This window comes from Muscardinus avellanarius, assembly GCF_963383645.1.
Source record: "Muscardinus avellanarius genome assembly, chromosome: 1".
Lineage (NCBI taxonomy): Eukaryota > Metazoa > Chordata > Mammalia > Rodentia > Gliridae > Muscardinus > Muscardinus avellanarius.
In genome coordinates this window covers 42,789,265-42,802,179 of record NC_137786.1, presented here as the reverse complement: position 1 = coordinate 42,802,179, position 12,915 = coordinate 42,789,265, and the positions used below count along the sequence as shown (strand labels likewise).

General features: G+C 38.1%; 2 protein-coding genes across 2 annotated transcripts in view; both read right to left on the bottom strand.

Annotated features, from left to right (window-relative positions):
* The window catches only part of ITGA1 (integrin subunit alpha 1), a gene marked incomplete at both ends in the record, with an annotated part of 160,564 nt that overhangs the window by 139,770 nt on the left and 7,879 nt on the right, over positions 1–12,915 (bottom strand). The window lies entirely within an intron of this gene.
* PELO (pelota mRNA surveillance and ribosome rescue factor) lies at positions 6,458–7,875 on the bottom strand (the record flags this gene model as incomplete). The annotated part of the gene is made up of 2 exons (XM_080712739.1): positions 6,458–6,889; positions 7,150–7,875. The coding sequence occupies 2 exons, from the start codon at positions 7,873–7,875 to the stop codon at positions 6,458–6,460; spliced, it is 1,158 nt and encodes a 385-aa protein (XP_080568865.1).

Genomic DNA, 12,915 nt, shown 5'->3' with positions numbered 1-12,915 from the left:
GTACTGGGTATTTTGGAGCCAAATATATCATCCAAACCAAAATAAGCTCTAAATCTTCTAATCTTTCATAATATATAGAAACTCAAGAGTCTCCTCAATTTTGCTTAACTAATTCACAATATCTCTTTTTCCTTCCCAGTGTTATCACAATAGGCATACTGTTACTTAAAAATATAGAAATAACCTTAAATGAGCTATTTTAATGTTCTCCAGGTCTTTCCATATTCCTACAAATGACATAATTTTGTTCTATATTGCTAAGTAGAATTCCATTGTCTGTATTTCCCACTATTTTATAATCCATTCATCTTTTGATGGCCACCTAGGTTGGTTCCATTATTTTGGCTATTGCTAATTGTGCTATGAACATGGGTATGCATACATTATTGTAGTTCTCTGACTTTACCCACTTTGGAAAGATACCCAGTACTGGTATAGCCAAATTGTATGGTGGATCCATTCCCAGTCTTCTTTTCTTTTCATGGGTCTGGGACGGAACCCAGGAGCATTCGACCTCCGAGCTACACCCATGTCCTATTTTTTATTCTTTATTTTAAAACAGGGTCTCACTAAGTTGTGGAGGGGGGCCTCACTAAGTAGCTGATGCTGTCCACGAACCACGATCCTCCGGTCTCAGCCTCCTGAATGCTGGGATTACAAGCATGCACCACCACTCTGGGCTCATTCAGGTGCTTTCTAAGGAATCTCAGACATATGTTTTCTCTAATATGCTCAAGTTAGAGAGAATTAGGAAAATCAGAGGGACTCCAGATAATGGAGGGGAAACCTCAGCAAAGCCAGGAAGGAAGGATATAAGAGGAAGAAGGCTGAGGTTCATTAATAGAAAAGCTACATGTGACTATGTGATGTGAATACAACATTGTTAACCTGGACACTCAGTATCAGGAGGGAGGGAAATGGGGTAGTGGGGATGGAGGAGAGGGCACCAAGTACTGTGTGTATATATGCCATTGTCAACATGATCCACATTATGTGAGACTATAGTGTACCAATAAAAATTTTAAAAAAATAAATGAGCTATTTTATAAATTACTTATAAGTCTATAAAGAACACTCTAAAATATAAAATAGATAACAATACATATGGTGATATATCAAACATGCCATAAAACAATATATTCTCATTATGTAAAGAAAAACAAGAAATGAGATATAAGTTTTTGTCATCTCCACCTCAGTTTTCTAAATGGTTTTCGATGATTTTTCTAACTTGAATTCATCTTCTTACTAAGTTTGGACATTTCTTTTTTATTTCTAAGTGAAATTTGCCAGCTACTTGTTAAGGAAATCCTCAGATTATTCTCCTTGTCACATTTCAAACCCACTATTATACATCTTATTTTCCAACATATTACTTAGCTGCATTGTTGACCTTTGAATCTTTTCTAAATAAAACTTACTTAATACCCAATTATATTAGGTTTGTATGTTAACTCCTTTTAAAATCATGTTGGGAGCTGGACATGGTGGCGCACGCCAGCATTTGGGAGCCTGAGACCGGAGGATTGTAGTTCACGGACAGCCTCAGGTACTAAGTGAGGCCCTCTGCAACTCAGTGAGACCCTGTTTCAAAATAAAGAATAAAAAATTGGGCAGGGGGTATAGATCGGAGGTCGAATGCCATGGGTTCCATGGCAGACCTCTGGGGTTCCATCCCCAGACCTGCAAAAAATAATAATAATAAAATAAAATAAAATCATTTTGGCTTTCCGGTAATCTCATGCTTCAAGCTTCTCTGATTTGATGATCTGCAGTATACCTAATATCTTAAGAAAAATTTCAATCACCCTTTTCTAAAATTTTCAGTCACTCTTTACTAAATCTCCTCAAACACACTAACTAAATCACAAAACAAAAAAGTTAATTGACATCTATATTAAAAAAACATTTTATTGATGGTTTTGTAAGTCCTATCTGAAACAATGGTTCTTTTTAAAGTTGATCTTCAACCTTTTACATGTTCTTCATTACTAGCGGACTAATTTACTAAAAAAAAGTATGTTAAAAATTGTAAGATCAAAATAAAAATTTAAAGCAAGTATTTTCAAACCTTAAAGAAGATGAAAATAAAACTGTAAAATATTTGCTACAGTTCTAACACTTGTGGGTCAGTAGGGAATGAAAAGGGGAAGTGATCACATCTCCTGAGGGAAATCAAAAGTGCCATGTTAGGAGAGGCAGCACAGGCTAAGTCCAGTAGCCTGACTGAGATACAGCTTGCTAATTCTTGCACCATGAGAATTCTGAAAAAAACTTTCTGCAAGTCAATAAGCACTCCATTATACATTTTTTAAAATTACATTTTTAAGACTAGTTTGAGAAGACCTCACTCAGAAGGTGCTATTTGAGCAAATCCAGAATAGAGCTAACAAAAATCTGATGGAGAAACATTCCAGATGTCTCACAGGCACTTCAAACTTACTGAACTTACTGTTTTCCTCCAAAGCCAGCTGCCCTTCCTGTATTTCCTGTCTACTTGAATGGTCCCATTAGCTTTCTTGCCACTCAGGGAAGAAATTTGAAATTGTTTAGACTCATTCTTTCCATAACTTTGAACAATTTGCGGCCCATGTAGTTTCGATCCTAATTGATATCCCTACTGATCTCTTTTTCAAACCTACTGCAAAAAATATCATTACTGACTTTCAGGCCATCATTTTTCCTTCATTTTTTTTTTTCTAATACACATTCTCTTAAACATTCTTCCTGACTCCAATCTTCCATCCTTGGCTTCCTCCAACCCATCCTTGATTTGGGTAGAGATACTTGCAAAATGCAGTTTGTTTGTTTATTTATTTATTTATTATTTAGTGGTACTGGGGGTGGAACCCAGGGACTCTTCTACCTCCAGGCTACACTTTCAGACCTATTTTATACTTTATTTAAAAACAGGTTTTCACTAAGTTGCTGAGAACCTCACTCAGTAGCGGAGGCTGACTTCAAACCTGTGTGATCCCCCTGTCTCAGCATCCCAAGTGCTGGCTAACAAAATGCAGTTTATCACATTACTCTCCTGCTACAGCACAACTGCTGTTTCATTATGGTCAAACTCAAACTCCTTCTTATGCCATATAATCTTAAGGGGTAAGTACACCTCTTCTCTCACATAACTTCTCCAAGTTACTTCTCACCATTTTAGGTAAATTTGCAGATTCGTGCTCTATAAAATCACTCCTAAAAGTGAAACCTTTCAACACTGTGTCCTCTTACATACATTTTACAAATTACTTTACAACAGTTATTTGTTTACATGTTTGTCTTTCTCAAATGATGGCTAATGAAGCTTTCAAAGTAGGGGACAAAAACTGAATAAAATTAAATATATCATTCTTACTGATTAACCTAATAGAAATATGAACATCCTGTATCTAAGCTCCAGACTCAAACAAGAAGGTTCAGTTCCTCTCTTCTCAAACGCTGAGAATCACCATATGAAGTCTTCTTTGACTTGTAATTCAACATATTCTGACACTAAACATAGCCGCTTATTTGCATGAAAATCTATATGACTTAAAAACAGAACAACCCTTTCCCACCTAAGAGCTTCTATGGGAGATTTATGTACACGCTGCCTCTTCTGTATTTTTGTTTTTAGCAAAAGAAAAAAATTCCATTCCAGAACATATGAACTGCAGTAATTATGAGTCATTTCTACTAAGGACAATTTGAAGTTGAGAGAATTACTCATGAGGACCAAAAAAAAGAAAACTAATGTTAGTGACAGAAACTATGAAATGAAATTAGCTTTGCAAAGTTACTCTATACCATTTGAGAGAAGATCCAACTTGTTTATAAATGGGTATAGAAAGTGAAACCTATCATAATATTAACAAAATATTTAACATATGGGGGGCCAGGAATAACAAAATATAATCTGACAAGCATCATATGCATAGCCAAATAAAACAATTTCATTTGAGTCTAGTGGAGATAGCAAATTTTTATTACACTAAGAACTTCATGGGAAATGAAAATTTGTAGTACATTAGAGAAGGTTAAGATGTTGATGGCATTTCGCCACAAATTTTTTTAATATTAATAAACAGGAGTCTGAATTAGACTACTGTATATGATTCCCCAAAACTTATGGTTAATTTTATTTTAAAGAAAAGTAAAAAAACAATTACTAGAATTTTTTTAGGGGGTACTGGGGGTTGAATCCAAGGGCATTCCGCCTTTTGAGCAACTCCCCCATTCCTATTTAACTCTGAAACAGTCTCATTAAGTTGTAGAGAACCTCACCGTCCTGTCTCAGCCTCCCTTGTATAGATTACAAGGCTATACCCCCATACTTGGCTGTAGAATTTTATTTGGTTTTATTACTTTGGTATTCCCCTATCATCCAGTAAGGATTATACTCTTGGTACTGACATATGATTTAATTAAGAAATTTAAAAAATTTAATTAAATACTTCACATATAGGAATTAAATACTTCACATATATATATATGTATGTATGCGTATATATATATATATATGTATATATATGTATATATATGGTTACATATATATATGGTTAAACTAAAGTTTAAACCAGGAGTGTTCTACCTCTGTCTAAGCTATATCTCTAGTCCTTTTTTAGACAAGGTTTTACTAAATTGCTTAGGGTGGCCACAAATGTAGAGTTTTCCTGCCTAAGCCTCCTAAATAGCTGGGATTATAAATAACCATTACCATGCCTGACTTCAGTAGGATTTTATTTGGGTATTATATATAGTTAGGTATGGCCAGTTAACTATTTGAAAGACTTTAAACTCAAATTAATTTTTCTCACAGCTGGTAACCCCAGAGATTTCCTAGCACTGGAAGAACAAGCTATTGCTGTTTATATTAGATTTAACTACAATCACCTGGAGATAGTAATATAAGCAGATTCTGACTTAGTAGATCTAGGGTAGCACCCTGAACTTTCGCTTCTACTTCTCAGGTATACTGTTGGTCCACAGAACTCACTTTTGAATAGTAATTTGTTGGAATCACCTATGAAACTATACAAAACAAAACAAAAACACTAGCATTTCCAAGTGAAAAATTATTTATCACTTTAAGTACTGAAGGTTTTAAGAGTTCCCCAAGTGAAGCTAATAGTTAAATTTGAGAACCTATAGCTTTAATATGTATTGGCTACATTTATTAGATTTCATTTTATTACTGCATAGATTACAACAGTAGTAATACATGTGTGAAAATTTTAAAATTCTTACTGAGATTATGATTATCAATCAGGTTCTACAAATCTCAGTATATTATTTTTTGTATTTCTACTACGTTATTTAATAAAATCTTTTGATAATAAAGTTATATATTCATTGAATTATAATGAAATGACAATTTGAATTAAGTTTAGGAAGTAGATACATAAAAATATAAATACATGATTTTCAAGTATATGGAAGTGTCTCCAACATCCCCTGAAAAAGTTTCAGAAGTTAGGAAGATTACAAAAAATAATGCTCAAACTTGTTATGCCATGAGAAAGGACCACAGTCACAGAAAAGACAAGCAAAAGTTTACTTAGTATCTCTACTTGAGGTAAATATTACTGATCCTGGAGTTACAAACTGAATTATAACTCTAAGACCTTTCCTTATCATTTTTCTAAGTTGAGGTTTATAAAAGGTTAAGATACAATTAATTCCATTCCCAAAGTTCCCTCCCTTTTAGAAATGCACATCAAAAATACTTAATAAAATCCAGATTGGAGACTATTCCCATCTTTGCCACTAAATAACCACTTAACAAGCAAATCACATACCATTAGTCTTATTTTAAAAATAAAGACTTAAGAGAATCCCTAGTAGATAAAAGCTCTATGACCTGAAAATAACTGATCATTTAAGTTGTTCTCTAAAGTGAATATGATTAATTCTAACAGCAGAAAAGAACTATTAGTAACACAACTGGTTTAACTGCTCTCTTAAGAAAAATACCACTTTGAAATTGCCTTCAAGTTTACTAATTGTCTGGCTATCATTTAAAATAGCAAATATATTTAAATCTAAAGAAAATGGGAGTGTGTGCGGGAGGTAGAAAGATCATTAAATGCAATGTAATAACAGAACACAGAATTAAAATAAACAATGCAGATAAGAAAACAAAGAGGCTTTCTAAGAACTACTTCATAGCATGCAATATGAGATTTTATGATCTTTCCCAAACATAAGTGTTTTAATAAAGTGCACAAAATTTGTTTCATGGTACTGTAAGTTAAAAATATCCTAATTAATAGAGAACACAGACATTATTTCCGTTTAGTTTATTGTTTTGTTTGAATGCATGTCCTGCCAACCCATAAAACACCTAGCATGACCAAATACACGAGCAATCCCAAGATGAATCAAAAAGTATCACACTTGCAGTTTCCTATCAAAGGATGCTAAGAAAATATAATAGTGGACTGGCACAGAGGTTGTCTCAATTATAAAAATGCAATCATTAATCCTCTTCAGAACTGGAATCATCTTCTTGGTCAGAAAGTTCAGGAACAGGAAAGCGGAGAATAGCAGCTACACCAGTCAATTGGCTGAGCTGTTCCCCTGACACATGAAGACTAGAGAATATCCTAACAGTGCCAGCATTCTCCTTCACGCTGTCCACCAGTCTCACATATCGACTCCTAGTGGCTACATCCTGGTGCCTGAAGAGCTCATCACTGATGAGCAATGTGTCAATTGCCATGGCTTCATTGGCCTTCTCCACCTGTTTGAGTCCATAGAAAGCTCTGTCTGGTTCATGTTGCAACATTTTATAGAAGTCGTCCAAAGCTTTTACCTCCCCAGCAGCTTTAGTGTCAGACAGGCGGCTAGCTACAGTAGGGTCACAAAGGGCCTCTTTCAGTGAGTACTTGTGTCCAGAGGAGGCATGTACCTAGAATCACAATTACAAAACACAAAGAAACTCTGAGCTCATCCAATAATCAGCCGATGATGACTTAAAGCCAAAAGCATTATTAAGACATCAGCAAAATTTACTATGTAAATATGCTAGAGATTGAATATTCTGTTTTTTTTTTTTTTTAAATTCATTCCCTCGTCTACAATCCCAGCAATACTTTTCCCAGTTTTAAAACTCTAGGCGCAGTTTATACCACCAATCCCTCTGCCCATCTTTGGGTAAGATTATTTTACCTGAAGGAATTTGGATCGGTTTTCCAGGAGAACTTTGTTGTCAGTTTTCACTGCTTGCTGAAACATGTAGTCACAGAACTGCTCCCGCACAAATCCTGGGCTGGCCACCAGGATGCACTTTACAACATCGAAGTTTATGTGGCGCTGGATGGCCTGGACCACCTGTTCATAGAACCGCTCCAAGGCCCGGTCATGCTGGGAGCAGTTGCCTTTCCGCTTCCTAGGGATGTTCACCTCCACCTTGGCCCGGGTGAGGGTCATGCTGGGAGTGACTAAGCAGATATGGGCGAGGCCTTCCTGCATAACCACCGCGGCCACATCAGCACTCCAGGCTGGGTCACAGGCTTGCTCGATGCGCTCCAGTACCACACTGTCCCACTGTTTCTTGGCCAGGGTGAACTGGCGATTGGGCTCCAGCTCGATGGTGTGGTAAGCCCCCATCTTGACGTACTCATTCTCTTGGATGTTGGTCCCTTTGACTCGCAGCTGGCAGGCTTGAGAGTCAAAGTCGATGGCCTCCACACACAGGGTGAGCGTAGTGCGGACGCGGTTGCTGCCCACGCTGCCCGTGGAGGACTCGGTCTGCACCTTGCGGATGGTAGAGGCCCGCAAGCTGTCGCCCACCTGCACTAGATTGTAGGTGTGCCACATGTCCTCGGGCTCCTCGGGGACGAGGGTCACCTGGCCCGCATTGTCTTTCTCAATGTCCTTCCTCACGAGCTTCATGACTTTAGCGGCGGCTCACGGCCACAGCAAGAGGCACTGTGGGGGTCCCCAAACAGAAAGGGGCAGGGGAGGAGAGGAGAGGGCGTCTGGGCCGGGAAAGGGGCGGGGTCCAGTTTCTACCTGCACTGGCCTGGCGGGAAGGGAAAACTCCAGGTCTGACTCATGAGTCCAGGGGTGCACTTACTGTAGCCCTTCCTGTGTCAGTCTCCCGGCACCGCGACCTCATTAGGCGCTGGAGACCCGGCGGTGAAGGCAGACTTCCCGGCGGTCGCCGCCGCCGGCTCCGAGCGCGCGGCTGACGCAGCAAGCGCGCATGCGCAGCCCGCGCCCCGCCTCCCAGCGCGCGCGTTACGTCCCTGCGCGGGGGCGGGGCCGGATGCGCGCGCAGGCGCAGTGGGGGGACCGGTCGCGCGCCGAGGTCCCCGGGTCCCCGGATCTTTGTGACTGTAGCCGTATTTTAACGCTGAGCTCGGATTTCCTAACTTTACCCTTACGTTCCTGTTTGTGAAGAATTGAGGAGCACGTGAATACAAATATCTGTCTTTTCTCTGAGCGCATTTGTCAACCCTGCACTGCCTCCCTCGGCGTACATACAATCTCGAAATTTAGCTTAAAGTAAGAAGTAGCTCCTCCAAGTGCAGACTTGGACTCCAGTTTATCCTCGGTTTTGTTCTTCCTTATCCTCACTCAGATGTAACACGCCTGTTTGAACTGGTATGTCGAGCAGCAGGTTCTAAGCGGTTTGGTCTGGACAGAGCTACGTGCCCAGCTGTTCACTGCTCTTAGTTATGGTGTGTGCAGGATCTAATTAACCCAGATGTTAAAGCATACTGATTCCCGAGAGAAAGAGAGCAAAGAAACTATGTGTGGAATTTACCCCTGCGTGGACCTCTCCGAGGCCTGACCTGCAGCCCTGGGAATCCCAGAATCCAAAGTTGGCAGCCAGTAGCCTGTGAAATGTTCAGGATGGGGGTTGGGACACACTAGCTTAGATGCGAATTTCACTGCCAAAGCTAGGCTAAAAGCTGAGAATATTGGGATTGCTGATGATGACCCACCCTGAATTGGCTCTAAAGATTCCTAAATCTTTAAACTGGGGGGTGGGGGGACGTAGAAAAATACCTCTTAAAAAGACCAGTAAGTAGAAAAAGTACCAGAAGTTGCCTTGAAAATCTAGATGGAGTGGAGAGTAGAGGAGTCCTGCACACATCTTCTCATGATCTTTCCTATCTTTTGTGTTTGTATTTTAAAGTAGAGCTTTCCAGGCAGAACTGGTAAGATACAGATAAAAGGGAAGAATTTGAATCTTCCACGTCTTGATCATTTTAATTCAAGTATCAGTTATATTTTGTCCGGTGAAGGTCTCTTCCAAGGCTCTAATACAAGGTAAAACCCTTGTATTGTGACCTCTCCTTTTTTTCTCTCATCATCTCTCACACTCTCTCCCGCCATCTTTCTGTCATACTGAACCACCTCACAAAGTTCCTAATTTACATTTCTTTTTTTCCTCCAATTCCAAAAGAACCCAAAGCTGGGCGTTGTGGCACAGGCTTGCAATCTCAGCATTCGGGAGGCTGAGACAGGAGGATCACAGTTTGGGGACAGCCTCACTACTTAGGCCCTTTGCAACTCAGTGAATAAAGAATAAAAAAAGAGGCCTGGGAGTGTAACCCAGAGGTAGAATACCCCTGGGTTCTATCCCCAGGACTGCAAAACAAAACAAACAAACAACAACAAAAAAAAAACTTTTCACTAAGCAAGAAACTGGTCTCACTAAAGCATGAAAGTGGCCTGCCTTTCCGAAGGACATTGTATTGTTTTAAAAGGATCTTGTTAACTTAGAATTCCTCACTTGTAGAATGAAAATACACATTGTGCTTTTGTATATATGGGAGAGGGAGAAAAACTTTGAGCCGAGGGCTTTGAAGTACTCTTTGATCACCTTTCTAATGACTATTCATTGCTCTCCATGGTCTTCTGAGGATTAAGCACCACAATATGACAACTACAGGCACACAACATCATAATCTCTGAAGCTTTTATTTATTTATTTTTATTTACTTATTTTTTGCAGTACTGGGGATGGAACCCAGGGGCATTCTACCTCCCGGCTACACCCCAGACCTATTTTTTATTCTTTATTTTGAAACAGGATCTCACTGAGTTGCAAAGGGCCTCACTAAGTAGCTGAGGCTGTCCCTGAACCATGATTCTTCTGTCTCAGCCTCCCAAATGCTGGGATTACAAGCTTGTACCACCACACCTCTCTGAGGCTTTTATTAAAGAGCTATCACTGAATAGTTACCAAGCACTTTTTTGTGCTCTTTCTAATCCTCTTTGTAAGGTAAATATTTGTTATCCTGATTCTATAGAAGAAGAAAATGAATTAAGGGGAAGTTAAGAAATGTGTTAAAGATCACTCAGCTAGCATTCAAATTCAGGTCTGCTTAATTCCACATGCTCTACAATACTGCCATCCTATATTGTGAATGTGTATAATGGTCTCTGCAAATGCAAATTATGTGTGTTTATCCACTGTCACTTCCCCTGACTTTCACCTTTACCAGCTAAAGACCCAAGGTTGGTTAGGGAATCAGTCTAGAAGATCTAAAAGGCTCTAGTTCCTTCCCTGCTTTTATTACCTCAAAATCATATTCTCTGTTCTACATAGTTTTCATTGGCCCAACCAGGTCATCATTATAACCTTTGAATAATATCTAACATTCTACTGTAGAAAAATACACATATATTCATCCTATATTTGAAACCTATATAAAGCCCACATTGACTTAATTTAATGGTTCTTTAAAATTTATAAGGCAAACCTGTTTGGGATGTCCTTCTAAATATCTGTGTGCTTCAGTAATCGAGCATAGTACAGCATTTTCCATAGAATGACTGTTTGATGTGAAGCGTCTACAACAGTTCAGAACTGTTTTGTTTTGTTTTAGGTGACTTGGCCTTCTTGTTGAATGAACAGATGCATGTGTTAGGGGTTAGTATTTCTAGACCAATTGTTTTTATACTTTTATCTTGAGATATTTGGGGTTCCAGATCCTGATTACTTTAAGATCAAAGTCACTGACATTAGCCTCATGCTCTGTATTTAAAGGGTTTCCCCACCACTACCCCTATTCTCAGACCACAATCTGTTCTACCTTGAGAGGTACCTTTGTTCCTTGTATGTCCTAGAAACTTTCTATTTTGCTGCTTCAGGTCATGCTGTCCTATGTTTTTTTTTTTTTTCTTTTCTTTTTCTTTTTTCTTTTTTTGATGGTACTGGGGGTGGAACCCAGAAGCTTTCTACCTCCGGGCTATACTCCCAGACCTGTTTTTACTTTATTTGGAAACAGGGTCTCACTAAGTTGCTGAGATCTTCACTAAGTAGCTGAGGCTGGCTTCGAACCTGTGCGATCCTCCTGTCTCAGCTTTCCAAGCGCAGTGATTACAAGCGCGTGCCACCACACCTGGCTTGTACTGTCTTATTTTATTATTTATTTATTTGAGGTACTGGGGTTGGAACCCAAGGGAGTTGTACCTCAGAGCTACACTCCCAGCCCTATTTTTAGTTTGAAACAGTTTCTAAGTTACTATGTACTAGCCTAAAACTTGTGATCCTACTGTTCATTTTTGTTATTCTATTTTAAATGCTACTTCCTTTCTTCCCTATATCCATAAATCCTGCTTATCTAAAAAAGATTGAAACCATGCATCATATCAATTTGAATATACATATTGTCTTTCACTGAACTCTGGATGGATTCAATCCTGTTATTCTTCCACTGTTCCCTATAAAGAACTCTGCATGTACTAGGTTCTCTCCCTGAATGATAAGCCAGGTGGGTCAGATGTAAAGTGTGGCAGCTATATTAATATTATTTCTTGAGTCATCGATATTGTTACCTACTTTAGGTAATTTAATTTAATTATGGTATTTTAAAAACTCCTATGGTTGTAGGTGTATTTATTTTTATTCTTTTCCAAAATAATTACAAGTAAAAGACCAGCTCTGTTGCTTTAAATTATAATTTTGTACTTATTTTTTTGTTCTTTGAAAATAGATACCTATGCCAGGCATGGAGGCCCATGCTTGTAATGCCAGTACTTGGGAGGCTGAGACAAAAGGCTACTTAGTGAGACCCTGTTTCAAAAATAAAGAATACCAAATAGGGCTGGGGGTGTAGCTCAAAGATAGAATTCCCCCAGGGTTCCATTCCTAGTACTGCAAAAAAAAAAAAAAAGAAAGAAAGAAAAAAAAGAAAATAGGTACTTATATATCAGTAACTGCATTTACATATATTTTTATATAATATCTTATTGATAGTAATTGCTCCAGAAGGAAAAAAAATGAGCCGTGTTCTTACCTCCAAAAGTTTTTTGTTGTTATTTTTGAGACACTGAAAGAGAATTGGGCTAGAAGTCAAGATAATTGTAGTTCCTATCTTTCAGTTGTTTTTTATTATATTTTTTTAACACTGTAAATTTTATTTTCAAATTTTGATCAATAAGAAGAAAAATAACTAATTTGGCATCACCTAGTTTCTTTAAAGCTCAATTTCTTTTACTTGAGAATTGGGGAAATTGAATTCAATAATTAAAATGATTGTAATTGTAAAAATTATACTGAAACATTAAAAATTTTTAAAGAACACCTATAACCTCACCCAACATATTGTTTTTGATTTTGCATGGTATCTTTTGACCTTGATTCTTTCTACTGTTTCTTTTAGTGGTAAAAGACTGATTCCAAGTTGAATGCTTGTGCACCAAGAATAAACAGATCTGAGTTATAGTCTTTTTAGAACCTGGATTCTATCAACTTCAGATAAATCCCTTAATTTCTATAAGCCCCAGTTTTTCATTACATATTATTAAATGAGCTAATTTGTTCAGCTCCCATTTGACAGTTCCATGAGGTTCTAATGAGATTATGATACTGTTGAAATTGAAGAGCTCTATAAAAAAGTAAAGTACTATGGTAAATTTCTAAGAATGTCTGGCTAAACTGGGTATAGTGGTAAATACCAGTAATCCCAGTAC